General features: G+C 43.4%; 1 protein-coding gene and 1 pseudogene across 11 annotated transcripts in view; one reads left to right on the top strand and one right to left on the bottom strand.

Annotated features, from left to right (window-relative positions):
- Positions 1 to 203: 203 nt before the first annotated feature.
- ZCCHC10 (zinc finger CCHC-type containing 10) overlaps positions 204 to 17,463 on the bottom strand; it is a 31,583-nt gene continuing 14,323 nt past the window's right edge. For 2 of the 11 annotated variants that reach the window (XM_032156438.2, XM_032156440.2), the window contains 3 exons: positions 9,791 to 9,952; positions 2,240 to 2,309; positions 204 to 954 (listed from right to left, as the gene is read on the bottom strand). In XM_032156438.2, coding sequence (XP_032012329.1) covers positions 949 to 954; positions 2,240 to 2,309; positions 9,791 to 9,952 — 238 coding nt within the window. In that variant the 3' untranslated portion in view covers positions 204 to 948. Of the gene's footprint in view, positions 955 to 2,239; positions 2,310 to 9,790; positions 9,953 to 14,198; positions 14,300 to 16,187; positions 16,681 to 17,463 lie in introns of those variants that run through there. The other 9 variants (XM_032156432.2, XM_032156435.2, XM_032156434.2 and 6 more) reach the window with 7 other exon arrangements.
- LOC116471980 (cytochrome c oxidase subunit NDUFA4-like) lies at positions 2,504 to 5,777 on the top strand (annotated as a pseudogene).

The following is a 17,463-nucleotide window of genomic DNA, read 5'->3' as shown; positions in this document are numbered from 1 at the left end:
AGTTTCAAATTTTTTGTCCCTTTTTAGGTTCCTCTAGAATAATTTTCCTCAGAAAAGGATAACTTGAAAAACTTAAGGAACCAGAAGAAGATGAATGATGTAACACAGCAATTTGAAACTTACAGCATTAAAAAACTATAAATATATTAATAGGCTCCTTGAACATACCACTTAGGACAAAAAGTCAGATAACTTTCTGAACATAAATGTAAAAATAGACCACATTTATTAATAGTAGGAAAACTCCTAAGCTTACAGTAACAACATATTAAATCTTACATAACACACAGCCAAAAGCATTAGAAATCCACTGCCAGATATCCTGATGCACCATCCTGAAAATATGTCTGATACATACCACTAACATATATAACAAAGTATGGCATTTATTTCACAGAGAGAAAAGATTGTTTCATCACACAAACAGATTTGCAGATTTCAGCTTTAAGTTCTGGAGATATACTTTAAAGATTTAAAAAAACAAGATTCACCCTTCAAATAAAAAAGTCTCTCTCTATAAGCCATTATTAATACTCTTTATGCTCTTACAATGTAAAACATTTAGCAACTTTTGAATTCTAGAAATGTTCACCAGTTAACCTACTTGGCCTTAACATATTCTAAATTCCCTTTCAAGAATCACATTAATGTTTTCAGTCCATCGGTCCAATATGAATGGAGCAACTCTATTTCTTTTTCTTCTTCTTTGGCGGTTCATCGTCAGAGCTGCTATCTGTGCTGGTGCTGCTGCTACTGGAAGAGCTGGAATCTGAGTCTGAATCAGAGGAGGAGGAAGAGGTTGTGGAGGAGGCTGAGGATGAGGAACTAGAGGAGCTTTCATCAGTGTCACTGTCCTCTGAGGAGGAAGAGGTAGATGTTTCTTCACTCTCTGATGAAGAATCACTGGCAGAACTGTCACTGCTACTGCTACTGGAACTGGTTACACTCTTAGACCTATTAGACAATACACAGTTATATACATGCGAAGGTGACATGTAATAGAATGTTAAAAGCAATTTCATTTTTTGTCCTTTTCGCAACAGAGTCTTGCTCTGTCGCCCAGTGTGGAGTGCAGTGGCACAATCTCAGCTCACTGTAACCTCCGCCTCCCAGGTTCAAGAAATTCTCTTGCCTCAGCCTCCCGAGTAGCCGGGATTACAGGTGCGCACACCCATGCCCAGCTGATTTTTGTATTTTTAGTAGAGACGGGGTTTCAACATGTTCACCATGTTGGCCAGGCTGGTCTCGAACTCCTGACCTCATGATCCGCCTGCCTCAGCCTCCCAAAGCGCTAGGATTACAGGCGTGAGCCACGATGCTCGGCCAAAAGCAATTTCATATGATTCCGTTTATATATATGCTTATATATTGAAGCTTTGCTAGAATGTTATCCTTAGGTTTGATGTTTTGGAGATTGCCTAACTGTTGTAAACCACAGTCCCTCTCTTTACAACGCATTGTTACTTCAGCAACTTAATTCTCTTGGATGGAATTCAAGATAAGCATATCTACTATATTATGTTTCAGAGGGAATAATGTTAGAATAAAGCTGCAGTATAACAATTGGGTCTATTTAAACCTCATGTAGCTTAGCTGGTGACTGTTTCATCATCTTTATTTTAACTACTTCAGACCAGATATGGCTGGCCAACAATTTCTTCCCAGCCTATTAACACTTCCTATTCTAAGCCAAGAGAAGACAATTGTTTATTGTTTCCAGGTATAAGGACTCTAGAAAGTTGGAGTAAAAGGAGAAATGGAAGCAATGCATTTCCAGACAGGTTAAAAAAAGGAACTTATCAGAAAATAGGATGATTATTTAATTATAAATTGCAATAAGAGGCTTCAGATCCAAATCTTATAGCTATTTTTTTTGAGACAGAGTTTCGCTCTGTCGCCCAGGCTGGAGTGCAATGGCATGATCTTGGCTCACTGCAACCTCTGCCTCCCAGGTTCAAGCGATTCTCCTGCCTCAGCCTCCCAAGTAGCTGGGATTACAGGCATGTGCCACCACACCCAGCTAATTTTTGTATTTTTAGTAGAGAGGGTTTCACCATGTTGGACAGGCTGGTCTCGAACTCCTGACCTCAGGTGATCCACCCACCTTGGCCTCCCGAAGTGCTGGGATTATAGGCATGAGCCACTGCATCTGGCATAGCTATTGTTTTAAAATCACCTTTCCCATCCCTCCAATTAGTATTACATGTTATCTATAAAACACTGCTAAAACCACACATACCTTTTTTTCTTGGCCTTTCTTTCTACATTGGTTTCTCCAATGCTGATAAACACGAGGGGGGAAAAAGTTCCTGTTAATAGAGTGATTATACACAGCTCAGACAAGCCCTTCTGCTATCCCCCAAATCATTTTACTCTGGGGAAACATTCTTTGTTTTTATCACATATAGAGTACAGTATTTCTTATTATAAGCAAGTGGAAAGTCTGCCATTGTAGGCTGTATACGGTACATGCAGTCAACTTAACCAGCATTTAAGCAATACAATGTATCTTAGCAACTGTATAAAAGTCAGGTAGGTTAGTAGTTAAGATGATTAAATTTTTTTAGTCTAGAACTTAGGCTGATATAGCTGTATCACTACCTCCTGAACAACAGAACAAAGCTAATAGCACAATAGCCGTAATTTGTAGTTTGAGTTCTCAGAATCATATAAATAGCCATTTCATAATTTTTCAAAAGCAGCCCTTTAATTTAAAATAACTACTTCTTTTCCTGCAGGTCTCCTGTTATTTACTTTTTTTTTTTTTTTTTGAGACGGAGTCTCGCTCTGCCCCCAGGCTGGAGTGCAGTGGCGCGATCTCGGCTCACTGCAAGCTCCGCCTCCTGGGTTCACGCCATTCTCCTGCCTCAGTCTCCCGAGTAGCTGGGACTACAGGCGCCCGCCAACACGCCCGGCTAATTTTTTGTATTTTTAGTAGAGACAGGGTTTCACCGTGTTAGCCAGGATGGTCTCGATCTCCTGACCTTGTGATCCGCCCGCCTCAGCCTCCCAAAGTGCTGGGATTACAGGCTTGAGCCACCATGCCCGGCCTCTTTTTTTTTTTTTTTTTTTTGAGATGAAGTCTTGTTCTGTTGTCTAGGCTGGTGCAGTGGTGCAATCTTGGCTCACTGCAACCTCTGCCTCCTGGGTTCAAGGAATTCTTCTGCCTCAGCCTCCCGAGTAGCTGGGACTACAGGTGTGTGCCACCAAGCCTGGCTAATTTTTATATTTTTAGTAGAGACAGGGTTTTACCATACTGGCCAGGCTGGTCTCAAACTCCTGACCTCATGATCCGCCCACGTTGGCCTACCAAAGTCCTGGGATTACAGGTGTCAGCCACCCTGCCTGGCCGAGTTATTTACTCTTTAAAGACCGGAAATTTAATACTTCAAAACTATGCTCACTCACATTATTTATAAAGAATAAAGTCTGGTAAACCTGAATGAAAGGGACAAATGGCTTGCTGCTATTATTCTGTCAAACAACATGCATACTAAATCAGGTTTTTAAATTACAGAATTAGGCCAGGTGTGGTGGCTCGCACCTGTAATCCCAGCACTTTGGGAGGCCGAGGCAGGCAGATCATTTGAGGTCAGGAGTTCGAGACCAGCCTGGCCAACATGGTGAAACCCTGTCTCTACTAAAAAAAATACAAAATTTAGCCAGCTTGGTGGCACACGCCTGTACTCCCAGCTACCCAGGAGACTGAGGCAGGAGAATCTCTTGAACCTGGGAGGCGGAAGTTGCAGTGAGCTAAGATCGCACCATTGCACTCCAGTTTTGGCGACAGAGCAAGACTGTCTCAAAATAAAAACAACAACAACAACAAGAAAAAAACAGAATTAATTCTATCACCACTGTCCTGTAAATTTAACTTTTTTTTTTTTTCTTTTTGAGACAGGGTCTCACTGTAACCCATGCCACTGTTACTAGAGTGCAGTGGCATGATCTTGGCTTACTGCAACCTCTGCCTCCCAGGCTCAGCAATCCTCCCACCTCAACCTCCAGAGTAGCTGGGACTACAAGCACGCACTACCATGCCTAAATTTTGTATTTTTTGTAGAGACGGGGTTTTACCATGTTGCCCAGGCTGGTCTTGAACTCCTAAGCTCAAGCAATCTGCTCACCTCAGCTTCCCAAAGTGTTGGGATTACAAGTGTGAGCCACCACACATGGCCAACGTTTTTATATTCTGGCCTTCTCTATATTTCCTAGATAATGCTTCTGTCCTTGTTTCCTGAGTCTCCAAACATAAACATGTATTTATGTAAAGTTTTTTACACAATGGAATTACTTACTGAATTGTCATTTTGGGAGTAAAATAAGAGGGTGAAGTATACTTATTAAATTATAACTGAATCAAAATTCAGTAATCTTTTTTTTTTTTTTTTTTGAGACGGAGTCTCCCTCTGTCACCCAGGCTGGAGTGCAGTGGCAGGATCTCGGCTCACTGCAAGCTCCACCTCCCAGGTTCATGTCATTCTCCTGCCTCAGCCTCCCGAGTAGCTGGGACTACAGGCGCCTGCCACCATGTCTGGCTAATTTTTTTGTATTTTTAGTAGACACAGGGTTTCACCATGTTAGTCAGGATGGTCTCGATCTCCTGATCTTGTGATCCACCCGCCTGAGCCTCCCAGAGTGCTGGGATTGCAGGTGTGAGCCACAGTGCCCGGCCAGCAATCTTTTTTAACAGAGCCAGATTCATGTAATTATATATATTTTTAGACCAAAATACTTGTGAGATACAATTAGAAAAACAAAAGTAAATGTCAAAATAAAATTTTATTTATTTATTTTTTGTAGAGATGAGACTTGCTGTGTTGCCCAGGCTGGTCTCAAACTCCTGTCCTCAAGTGATCCTCCCACCTTAGCTTCCCAAAGTGCTAGGATTAGAGGTGTGCACCTAAACTAGAATGAAAATTTTCATAACCCATATTTCATTCTTTAGGACAGGGGTCTTCAAACATTTTTTTTGCTTACATTCCTAATAAAATAATTTCTGGAAAACTCATACTTGCAATTCTAAGTTTTAATATTTGCAAAGCGCATATTATATACATATTATAAGAAGTTCTACAATAATTTAATACCTATTATTCACATAAGAACATACGAACATTTTTAGCAGCTGATACTTTTTTTTTTTTTTGAGGCAGAGGCTTGTTCTGTCGCCCAGGTAGGAGTACTGTTGCACGATCTTGGCTCACTTCAACCTCTGCCTCCCGCGTTCAAGCAATTTTCCTCTCTCAGCCTCCTGAGTAGCTGGGATTACAGGTGTCCGCCACCATGCTTGGCTAATTTTTGTACTTTTAGTAGAGATGGCGTTTCACCATGTTGGCCAGGCTGGTCTTGAACTCGTGACCTCAGGCGATCCACCCACTTTGGCCTCCCAAAGTGTTGGAATTACAGGTGTGAGCCACCACGCCCGGCCTTTTTTTAAGAAACAAGGTCTTGGCAGATACTACTTAGCCCAGGGCCTGGTGGCTAGGCTGGCTGTCTCCTTTCCAGTTGGAGGCTTCTGCTGCAAACATTCTCTGCCAGATCATGGATCAGGCCAAGAAGCAGGTGAAGTTGATCCCCCTTTTTGTATTTATTGGAACTGGAGGTACTGGAGCAGCACTGTTTCTCTCGCGTCTGGCATTGTTCAATTCGGATGTTTGCTGGGACAGAAAGAATAACCCAGAGCCCTGAACAAACTGGGTCCCAATGATCAATACGAGTTCTACTCAGTGAATGTGGACTACAGCAAATTGAAGAAAGAGGGTTCAGATTTCTAAATGAAATGTTTCACTATAAAGCTCCTTTAGAATGAAGGTCTTCCAGAAGCCATCCACACAATTTTCCACTTAACAGGAAATATTTCTCCTCTAAATGCATGAAATCATGTTGAGGTAATCTACTGGAGATTACACTGATTAATAAACAACTGAAAGTTGAAAAAAAACAAAACAAAACACGGTCTTGCTATGTTGCCTAGGCTGTTCTTAGACTTCTGGCCTCAAGTGATCCTCTTGTCTTGGCCTCCCAAAGTACTGGGATTACAGGCATGAGCCACAGCATTTGGCTGATAGTATAAAAAATTTTAATAACTATTACATTAAAACAAACTTACTGGTAATGTGCATATATATATATATATTTTTGGCGAGATAGAGTCTCGCTGTATCACCCAGGCTGGAGTGCAGTGGTGTGATTTCAGCTCCCTGCAACTTCTGCCTCCTGGGTTCAAGTGATCCCCCTGCCTCAGCTTCCCAAGTAGCTGCGATTACAGGGTGCACCACCACACCAGCTAATTTTTGTATTTTTAGTAGAGGCAGGGTTCTGCCATGTTGGCCAGGATGGTCTCGAACTCCTGACCTCGAGTGATCTACCCGCCTCGGCCTCCCATAGTGCTAGAATTACAGGCATGAACCACTGTGCCCAGTCTGGAAATGCATTTCTTAATGACAGATTTTTTTCTAGTTCAGGTATCTATAAATAAATATTTCTTCATGGTAGAATGTGACCAGGTTTGGCATCAATTAAATTCCTATTTTTAAATTTTATTTTTTCAGTAGAGATGGCTCCTTGGGAATTATTTCTTATTTTTTCTTTCTTTCTTTTTTTTTTGAGATGGAGTTTCGCTCTTGCTGCCCAGGCTGAAGTGCAATGGCGCAGTCTCGTCTCACCACAGCCTCCGCCTCCTGGGTTCAAGTGATTCTCCTGTCTTAGCCTCCCAAGCAGCTGGGATTATGGGCATGTGACACCAGGTCTGGATAATTTTGTATTTTTAGTAGGGACGGGGTTTCTCCATGTTGGTAAGGTTGGTCTCGAACTCTCAACCTCAGGTGATCCACCCGCCTCGGCCTCCCAAAGTGCTGGGATTACAGGCATGAGCCACCGCACCCAGCTTAATTCTTTTTTATTTTTATTTTTATTTCTTGAAACAGAGTCTCGCTCTGTCACCCAGGCTAGAGTGCAGTGGCGCGATCTTGGCTCCCTTGCAAGCTCCACCTCCCGGGTTCACGCCATTCTCCTGGCTCAGCCTCCCGAGTAGCTGGGACTACAGGCGCCCGCCACCACGCCCAGCTGATTTTTTGTATCTTTTTAGTAGAAACGGGGTTTCACTGTGTTAGCCAGGATGGTCTCGATCTCCTGACCTCGTGATCCACCCACCTCGGCCTCCCAAAGTGCTGGGATTACAGGTGTGAGCCACCACGCCCGGCTTAATTCTTAAGTGTTACATATTTAACCTAGAGAAACCCTAACCTAAATAGATGGATTGGAATGGAAAGACTTTTGTTATTTCCATGTCACTCAATTCTCTGCATTCCATCTGTTATATTCCACAAGTCACATAATGATATAGCATTAAAATTTTTTTTTTTTTTTTTTGAGACGGAGTCTTGCTTTGTCGCCCAGGCTGGAGTGCAGTGGCGCAATGTCAGCTCACTGCAAACTCCGTCTCCCGGGTTCACGCCATTCTCCTGCCTCAGCCTCTCCGAGTAGCTGGGACTACAGGCAACCGCCACCACGCCCGGCTAATTTTTTTTTGTATATTTGGTAGAGACGGGGTTTCACCGTGGTCTCGATCTCCTGACCTCGTGATCCGCCTGCCTCGGCCTCCCAAAGTGCTGGGATTACAAGCGTGAGCCACTGCGCCCGGCCTAAAATATGTTTTTTAATTGACAATTCAATTAGGTCCTCTTCAATTTTGTTGAGGGAAAAACCTTAAAAAAGAATTTACTCTCAGCCGAGTGCGGTGGCTCACGCCTGTAATCCCAGCACTTTGGGAGGCCGAGGCGGGTGGATCACGAGGTCAGGAGATCAAGACCATCCTGGCTAACATGGTGAACCCAGTCTCTACTAAAAATACAAAAAATTAGCCAGGTGTGGTTGCATGCGCCTATACTCCCAGCTACTCTGGAGGCTGAGGCACAATCACATGAACCTGGGAAGCAGAGGTTGAAGTGAGCTGAGATCGCACCACTGCATTCCAGCCTGGGTGACAGAGCGAGACTCTGTCTCACAAAAAAAAAAAAAAAAATTTTTACTCTAAAAAATTATGGCCAGCTGGGCACAGTGGCTCATGCCTACAATCCCAGCACTTTGGGAGGCCGAGGTGGGTGGATTGCTCGAGCTCAGGAATTTGAGACCACCCTGGGCAACATGGCAAAATCCCATCTCTACCAAAAATACAAAAAATTAGCCAGGCGTGGTGCTGTGCACCTGAAGTCTCAGCTACTGGGGAGGCTGAGGTGGGAGAATTACTTGAACCCAGGAGGTGGAGGTTGCAGTGAGCTGAGACTGCACTCCAGCCTGGGTGACACAGTGAGACCCAGTCTCAAAACAAACAAACAAACAAAACTATTATGACCATTCACTTTCTCAGCACAAACACCACTATTCTGAAAAACCGTCTAGGTTTTTATACGTAAGGACAATACACTAAGGTATGTTAGAGATGGGTGAGAGGTATACCTTTCTTTTATGAGATTAGAGAAGCGTTGTTGGAAAAGGGGAAGCAGAAAAGGAGACCAGTAGGCAAGTTCTCATCAGATTTGTTTTAGGAAGAATTGTATATGAATGTTGATAATCTAGAAATTGGTTACCTATTCCTGCATAACTCTTGAAGAACTTTCACGTCACAAATTGGAAGACTGTTGCCTTGAAAGTCTAAATATTTAAGACACTATTATACAGCTAACAGCCCTTAGGAAGATGATGCTTTTTTTTTTTTTTTGAGACAGAGTCTCCCTCTGTTGCCCAGTCTAGAATGCAGTGGCACAATCTCAGCTCACCGAAACTTCCACCTCCCAGGTTCAAGTGATTCTCTTGCCTCAGCCTCCTGAGTAGCTGGGATTACAGGTACCTGCCACCATGCCTGGCTAATTTTTTTTTTTTTTTTTGAGACGGAGTCTCGCTCTTTCGCCCAGGCCGGAGTGCAGTGGCGCTATCTTGGCTCACTGCAAGCTCTGCCTCCCTGGTTCACGCCACTCTCCTGCCTCAGCCTCCCGAGTAGCTGGGACTACAGGCACCTGCCACCACGCCCGGCTAATTTTTTGTGCTTTTTTTTAGTAGAGACGGGGTTTCACCGTGTTAGCCAGGATGGTCTCAATCTCCTGACCTCGTGATCCGCCTGCCTCGGCCTCCGAAAGTGCTGGGATTACAGGCGTCAGCCACCACGCCCAGCCGCCCGGCTAATTTTTGTATTTTTAGCAGAGATGGGATTTCACCATGTTGGCCAGGTGTCGGCCTCCCAAAGTGCTGGGATTACAGGTGTGAGCCACCCCGCCCAGCCAATTCTTCTTTTTATAAACATAAATCATAGCATATTATATATTCTGTTCTCTACCTTAATTAATAGACCTGATACTTCTTGGATAGCTTTCCATGTCAGCTCATATCATCTATCTCTTAATTCAACTGTCATTTCATTGACAGTTGAGGCAAAAAAGCAAAATGATTAATACCATGAATCTGGGGGACAGGCTGCATGATTTAGCACTTACTTTTTCTTCTTACTAGCTGTATGACAATGAGTAAGTTATTCAACATCTCCTTGCTTTAGTTTCTTCATATGTAAAATGAAGACAATAATACTACCTACCTTAATAGTGTAGATATCAGGTTTAAATAAGGTAATACTTATAAAGACCCTAGAATAGTACTTGGCACACAGTAAGCATCCATTAAACATTAGTAACATTATAATTAAAATCTGGAGAACCACCATGAAACGTTTGGTCCTTTAATAAATTCTACATATACATTAAAAAAATATTCCTTTGGATACCACATGTAAACCTACCTTTGTTGTAATAATAATCTGTTTTCTTTTTCCTTTAAAGCTTTCTTTAGTTCTGCTGTCCTTGAGGGCCTATGTAGGTATTTTCTTTTTCCTGTGCATTCGTAAGTCCAATGTCCAAATTCCAAGCATTTCTGACATCTTACATGTTGCTTATTTGCTTCGCTACAGAACAAAAAATAGAATACAAGCCTTAAAATTCTGTCTTGTGACTTTCACCCTGAAAACTATAAAAAATATAAAGGATAAAATTATGTTTACTCTTATGGTCCAATTCATAAAAATCAACATTTTACCCTTTATGTTACGTGAGATTTAATACAACAAAGTATAATAAGTGTAATGACATGGTTTGGCTGTGTCCCCATCTAAATCTCATCTTGAATTCCCATATGTTGTGGGAGAAACCTGGTGGGAGGTAACTTAATCATAGGGGCAAGTTTTTCCTGTGCTGTTCTTGTGATAGTGAATAAATGTCACAAGATCTGATGGTTTTAAAAATAGGAGTTTCTGGCTGGGCGTGGTGGCTCACACCTGTAATCCCAGCACTTTGGGAGGCTAAGGCAGGCGGATTACGAGGTCAGGAGATTGGGAGACTATCCCAGCTAACATGGTGAAACCCCATCTCCACTAAAAATACCAAAAAATTAGCCAGGCATGGTGGTGGGTGCCTGTGGTCCCAGCTACTTGAGAGGCTGAGGCAGGAGAATGGTGTGAACCCAGGAGGCAGAGCTTGCAGTGAGCCAAGATTGCACCACTACACTCCAGCCTGGGCAACAGAGCGAGACTCCGTCTCACAAAAAAACAAAACAAAACAAAACAAAAAACAACAAAAAAAACCAGGAGTTTCCCTGCACAGTCTCTCTCTCTTTTCCTGCTGCCATCCATGTAAGATGTGACTTGTTTCTCCTTGCTTTCTGCCATGATTGTGAGGCCTCCCCAGCCATGTTGAACTGTGAGTCCAATAAACTTCTTTGTTTTGTAGATTGCCCAGTCTTGGGTATGTCTTTATCAGCAGCGTGAAAATGGATTAATACATATATTAAATGGTTAAAAGCATAGACCTTGAAGATACAGTTGAATTCAAATCTTGGCTCCTCAATTCTGTTCCAGTTATGAGAGACTAGGTCATTCAGACTACTTTCCAGCTCAGAACTAGAAAAGACCATCAAAACATTTTTAACAAGCTTCTTTAAGAATCAGAAAATCAGCCGAGCGCGGTGGCTCGTGCCTGTAATCCCAGCATTTTGGGAGGCCGAGGCGGGCGGATCACGAGGTCAGGAGATCGAGACCATCCTGGCTAACACGGTGAAAACCCGCCTCTACTAAAAATACAAAAAATTAGCTGGGTGTGGTGGTAGTGGGCGCCCGTAGTCCCAGCTACTGGGGAGACTGAGGTAGGAGAATGGTGTGAACCCAGGAGGCAAAGCCTGCAGTGAGCCAAGACCACGCCACTACACACCAGCCTGGGTGACAGAGTCAGACTCTGCCTCAAAAAAAAAAAAAAAAAGAATCAGAAAATCAGGCCAGGAGCAGTGGCTCACACCTGTAATCCCAGCACTTTGGGAGGCTGAGGCAGGTGGATCATGAGGTCAGGAGTTCGAGACCAGCCTGGCCAACATGGTGAAACCCTGTCTCTACTAAAATTAGCTGGGCGTGGTGGTGGGCACCTGTAATCCCAGCTACATGGGAGGCTGAGGCAGGAGAATCATTTGAACCTGGGAGGCAGAGGTTACAGTGAGCCGAGATTGCGCCATTGCACTCCAGCCTGGGCAACAGGGTGAGACTCCATCTCAAAAAAAAAAAAAAAGATCAGAGAATCAACAAGGGGGTAAAGAACAACCAAGCTGACCAGCTGAAATGGCTCACGTCTGTAATCCCAGCATTTTGGGAGGCCACGGTGGAAAGATTGCTTGAGGCCAGGAATTTGAGACCAGCCAGGCAAGACAACACAGCAAGACTCAATCTCTACAACAAATTTTGAAAGATTAGCCAGGGCCAGGCCCGGTGGTTCAGGCTTGTAATCCCAGCACTTTGGGAGGCCAAGGCAGGCAGATAACTCGAGCTCAGAAGTTTGAGACTACTAGCCTGGGCAACATGGTGAAACCCTGTTTCTAAAAAAACTACAAAAATTAGCCGGGTGTGCTGGCAAACACCTGTAGTCCCAGCTACTTGGGAAGCTGAGATAGGAGGCGCAATTGAGCCCAGGAGTTCGAGGCTACAGTAAGCTATGATTGCGCCACTGCCCTTCAACTTGGGTGACAGATGGAGATTCTCTTTTTTTTTTTTTTTTTAAAGATGAAGTCTCACTCTGTTGCCCAGGCCAGAGTGCAGTGGCACGCTCTCGGCTCACCACAACCTCTGCCTCCCAGGTTAAAGCAATTCTCCTGCCTCAGCCTCCTGAGTAGATGAGACTACAGGCACGCACTATCACGCCCGGCTAATTTTTGTATTTTTTGTAGAGGTGGGGTTTTGCCATGTTGGCCAGGCTGGTCTCAAACTCCTGGCCTCAAGTGATCCACCTACTTCGGCCTCCGAAAGTGCTGGGATTACCGGCATGAGCCACTGCACCCTGCCTGATTCTGTCTCTTAAAAAAAAAAAATGATGGCCAGGTGCGGTGGCTCATTCCCGTAATCCCAGCACTTTGTAGGGCTGAGGTGGGCGGATCGCTTGAGTTCAGAAATTCGAGACCAGCGTGGCCAACATGGTGAAACCCGTCTCTACTAATACAAAAATTGTCAGGCTTGGTGGCACACACCTGTAATCTCAGCTACTCAGGAAGCTGAGGCAGGAGAATCATTTGAACTTAAGAAGGCGGAGCTTGCAGTGAGCCGAGATCACGCCACTGCACTCTGGCCTGGGCGACAGAGTAAGACTCCGTCTCAAAAAAAAAAAAAACAGAATAATCAAAACAAGATATGGAAGAAGACAGAAATCCAGAATTAAGTCAACTTTTGTGTTGGGTGTGTCTGTCCATTGCAAGAGGGTAAGCATCACATATTACAAGCTAGGGAGATAAACTCTGTGTCAGAGTTAAGACGAAGGGCTATATCCTACAAATAAACCCAAGTTTTTACAAACTTCAGCCAACTTCTAGTTACCTGGAAGACTGAGAAAAATCCAGTCCCTGAAATTGGACTGAGATACAGCCAAGGAAGAAAAAGAAGTAAAAGAATTGAAAAGGAAGAAATAAACCTGTCATTTCTTATTGATAACACGTTAGGTACATTGTAAATCCTAATGAATCTACAGGTAAAATATTTTGTAATAATTAGAATTAAGTGAGTTTAGCAAGGTTTTAAATTTGGGTCAGAAATTTTTTTTTTTTTTTTGGAGACGAAGTCTTGCTCTGTCGCCCAGGCTAGAGTGTAGTGGCGCGATCTCGGCTTACTGCAACCTCTGCCTCCCAGGTTCAAGCAATTTTCCTGCCTCAGCTTCAGGAGTAGCTGGGACTACAGGCACACACCACCACGCACGGCTAATTTTTTTTATTTTAGTAGAGACGGGGTTTCACCGTGTTATCCTGGCTGGTCTCAAACTCCTGGGCTCAGGCAATCCACTTGCCTCAGCTTCCCAAAGTGCCAGGATTACAGGTGTGAGCCACCACGCCTGGTAAAGGTCAGCAAATTTTTCTGTAAAGGGTCAGGTAGTAAATATTACAGGCTTTGTGGAACAAGGGGCAAAACTGTGGATGTTATACAGGTACTCATATAACATGAGAGAAAACAAATTTCCGTATTTTGTGGATGAAATGAAGGCTCCTATATAAACAACATTCTCAGCTCATGAGCCTCCAAAAACAGGTAGCAGGCAGGATTCAGTGACCACAGTTTGTGGAACCTTATATTAGCTATAGAGACACCATATAAAGATGAATTGAGTTTCTATACAACAAAAAGAGTTTTCGTATTTTGTTTGTAGAGATGAGGTCTCCTTATGTTGCCCAGGCTAGTTTCAAAGTCCTGAGCTCAAGTGATCCTCGCACCTTGGCCTCCCAAAGTGCTGGGATTACAGGCGTGAATCACTGCACCCAGCCACAAAAACAGTTTAAAAAGAACTTTTTTTTTTTTGAGATGGAGTTTCGCTCTTGTTGCCCAGGCTGGAGTGCAATGGCGCGATCTCAGGTCACTGCAACATCCACCTCCCGGATTCAAGTGATTCTCCTGCCTCAGCCTCCCGAGTAGCTGGGATTACAGGCGCCAGCCACCACACCCAGCTAATTTTTTGTATTTTTAGTAGAGATAGGGTTTCACTATGTTGGTCAGGCTGGTCTCGAACTCCTGACCTCAAGTGACCCACCTGCCTTGGCCTCCCAAAGTGTTGGGATTACAGGTGTGAGCCACCACACCTGGCTAAAAGGAACCTTTTAATTAAAATTTTTTTTTTTTTTTTTTAGAGAAGAGGTCTCACCAAGTTGCCCAGGCTGGTCTTGAACTCCTGGGCTCCAGCAATCCTCCTGCTTTGGCCTCCCAGATTACAGACATGAGCCACTGCATAAGTGAACATTTTAAAAAGATAATATTTATAATAATCCTAAAAACTACCCAAATACCTAGAAAATAGAGAAAAGAAGTGTGACACTTTTATGCAAAAACAAACCTTAGGCCAGGCGTGGTGGCTCACGCCTGTAATCCCAACACTTTGGGAGGCCAAGGCAGATGGATCACGAGGTCAGAAATTCAGGACCATCCTGGCCAAGATGATGAAACCCCATCGCTAATAAAAATACAAAAAAATTAGCTGGGTGCAGTGGTAGACACCTGTAATCCTAGCTACTCGGGAGGCTGAGGCAGGAGAATTGCTTGAACCTGGGCAGGAGAGGATGCAGTGAGCCAAGATCACATCACTGCACTCCAGCCTGGGCAATACACTGAGACTCCATCTAAAAAAAAAGACCCTGACTGAGATAAATTAAATACCAATAAAAGTAGCTAAACAAATAGAGGGATATGCCATGTTCAAAGACTGGAAGATTCGGTATTATAAAATGTCAATTCTCCCCAAATTCCTGTATAGATTCAAAGCAATTCCAATAAAAATCCCAAAAGTTTTTTGGGTGTAGAACTTAACAAGCTCATTCTAAAATATGTATACAGCCAGGCTTGATGGCTCTCTCTTGTAATCGCAGCACTCTGGGAGGCCAAGGTAGGCAGATCATTTGAGGTCAGAAGTTTGAGACCAGCGTGGGCAACACGGTGAAAGCCCATCTCCACCAAAAAAACTTTTTAAAACATTATCTGGGGATGGTGGCATGCACCTGTAGTCCCCAGCTACTTGGGAGGCTGAGGCAGGAGAACTGCTCAAACCTGGGAGGCAGAGGTTGCAGTGAACCAAGATCGTGCCACTGTACCCTAGCCTGAGCGACAGAGAGAGGCTCCATCTCAAAAAAAAAAAAAAAAGAAAAGAAAAGAAAAAAAAAAAGAAAAAAGTGGGCCAGGCTCAGTGGCTCACGCCTGTAATCCCAGCACCTTGGAAGGTCAAGGCAGGTGAATCACCTGAGGCCAGGAGTTCGAGACCAGCCTGGCCAACACGGTGAAACCCCATCTCTACTAAAAATACAAAAATTAGCTGGGTGTGGTGGTGCATGCCTGTAATCCCAGCTACTTGGGAGGCTGAGGCAGGAGAATTTCTTGAACTCAGGAGGCAGAGGTTGTAGTGAGCCAAGATCACACCACTGCACTCCAGCCTAGGCAACAGAGTGAGACTCCATCTCAAAAAAAAAAAAAAAAAAAAAGTGTACAGAAATTCAAAAGGCCAGTAACAGGCAAAATGCCCTTGTAAAAGAACAAGTAGGGAAGATTTTAATTAAAAAAAAAAAAAGATGGATAACAGAAAAATAAGATGAAGTAGAATATGAAAAGATAGTACAAAAATGGGACTAGGGGCTGGTCACAGTGGCTCACGTCTATAACCCCAGCACTTTGGGAGGCCAAGGTGGGTGGATCACTTGAGGTCAGGAGTCTAAGACCAGCCTGGCTAACATGGTGAAACCTCATTTCTACTAAAAATACAAAAAATAGGCTGGGGGCGGTGGCTCACGCCTGTAATCCCAGCACTTTGGGAGGCCGAGGCGGGCAGATTACAAGGTCAGGAGATGGAGACCATCCTGGCTAACATGGTGAAACCCCGTCTCTACTAAAAATACAAAAAAATTAGCCAGGCATGGTGGTGGATGCCTGTAGTCCTAGCTACTCGGGAGGCTAAGGCAGGAGAATGGTGTGAACCCGGGAGGCGGAGCTTGCAGTGAGCGCAGATGGCGCCACTGCACTCCAGCCTGGGCGACAGAGCGAGACTCCGTCTCAAAAAAAAAAATAAATATAAAGTAAAATAAAAAATAATAATAAATAAATAAATAATAAATAAAAATACAAAAAATTGGCTGGGCATGGCAATGCACACCTGTGGTCCCAGATACTTGGGAGGCTGAGGCAGGAGAATTGCTTGAAACCGAAAGGCAGAGATTGCAGTGAGCCAAGATAGCACCGCTGCACTCCAACCTGGGCGACGGAGTGAGACTCCCACCTAAAAAAAAAAAAAAAAGGGACTAGGAAACACAAATGAACAATAAACATATGAAAAAGTATTCATTATAAATCAAAGAAAAGCAAATTAAAACCCCAACAAAATACCACTACACACCTCCCAGAAAGACTAAAAATAAAAACTAGTAATAGCAAATGTTAGCAAAGATATGTAGCAAAAGAGGCCAGGTGTGGTGGCTCACACCTGTAATCCCGGCACTTTGGAAGGCCGAGGCAGGCAGATCACAAGGTCAGGAGTTCGAGACCAGCCTGGACAACATAGTGAAACCTCGTCTCTACTAAAAATACAAAAATTAGCTGGGCATGGTGGTGCACGCCTGTAGTCCCACCTAGTCGGGAGGTTGAGGCAGGAGAATCGCTTGAACCCAGGTGGCGGACGCTGTGGTCAGCCAAGATCACGCCACTGCATTCCAGCCTGGGCAACAAAGTGACTCTATCTCAAAAAAAAATAAAATAAAATAAAATAAAAATAAAAAAAAAATATATATATATATATGTAGGAAAAGAAACATCCATCCACTAAAGGAGGTCAAAAACAGCGGTAAAATCATGGTGAAAAAAAAAAAAAAGCCTCAAAAACAACCATTTACTATATTTGAAAAGATATGCTTACTCTATGGCCCAGCAATTCTACTTGTATGCAATAGAAATCCATGCACAAGTATACCAAAAAATATTTACAATATTGCTTTTCCTTTATGTATTATAGCTTTTAAAAATTTTCAGTCACAACCTTACAGAAAAGTTCTAACTCTGTTTCAAATAATTTTTCCTGAATCATTTGTAAGTTGCCCACTTGATTCCTCATCAACCCAGAATATTTTCCTGCATATTTTCTGTAAACTAGAACCTTCTCCTATATATCAATCAAAATCAAGAAATTAATGTTGATACATTCCTACTATTTACTTTCTTTTTTTTTTTTTTGAGACAGAGTTTTGCTCTTGTTGCCCAGGCTGGAGTGCAATGGCACGATTTCAGCTCACTACAACCTCCGCCTCCCAGGTTCAAGCAATTCTCCTGCCTCAGCCTCCCCAGTAGCTGGGATTACAGGCATGTGCCACCACACCTGGCTAATTTTTTTTGTATTTTTTAGTAGAGGCGGATTTCTCCATGTTGGTCAGGCTGGTCTT

Source organism: Hylobates moloch, unplaced genomic scaffold (assembly GCF_009828535.3).
Source record: "Hylobates moloch isolate HMO894 unplaced genomic scaffold, HMol_V3 SCAFFOLD_6, whole genome shotgun sequence".
Lineage (NCBI taxonomy): Eukaryota > Metazoa > Chordata > Mammalia > Primates > Hylobatidae > Hylobates > Hylobates moloch.
The sequence above is the reverse complement of the archived record's forward strand: the minus strand, read 5'-3'. Positions and strand labels throughout refer to the sequence as shown.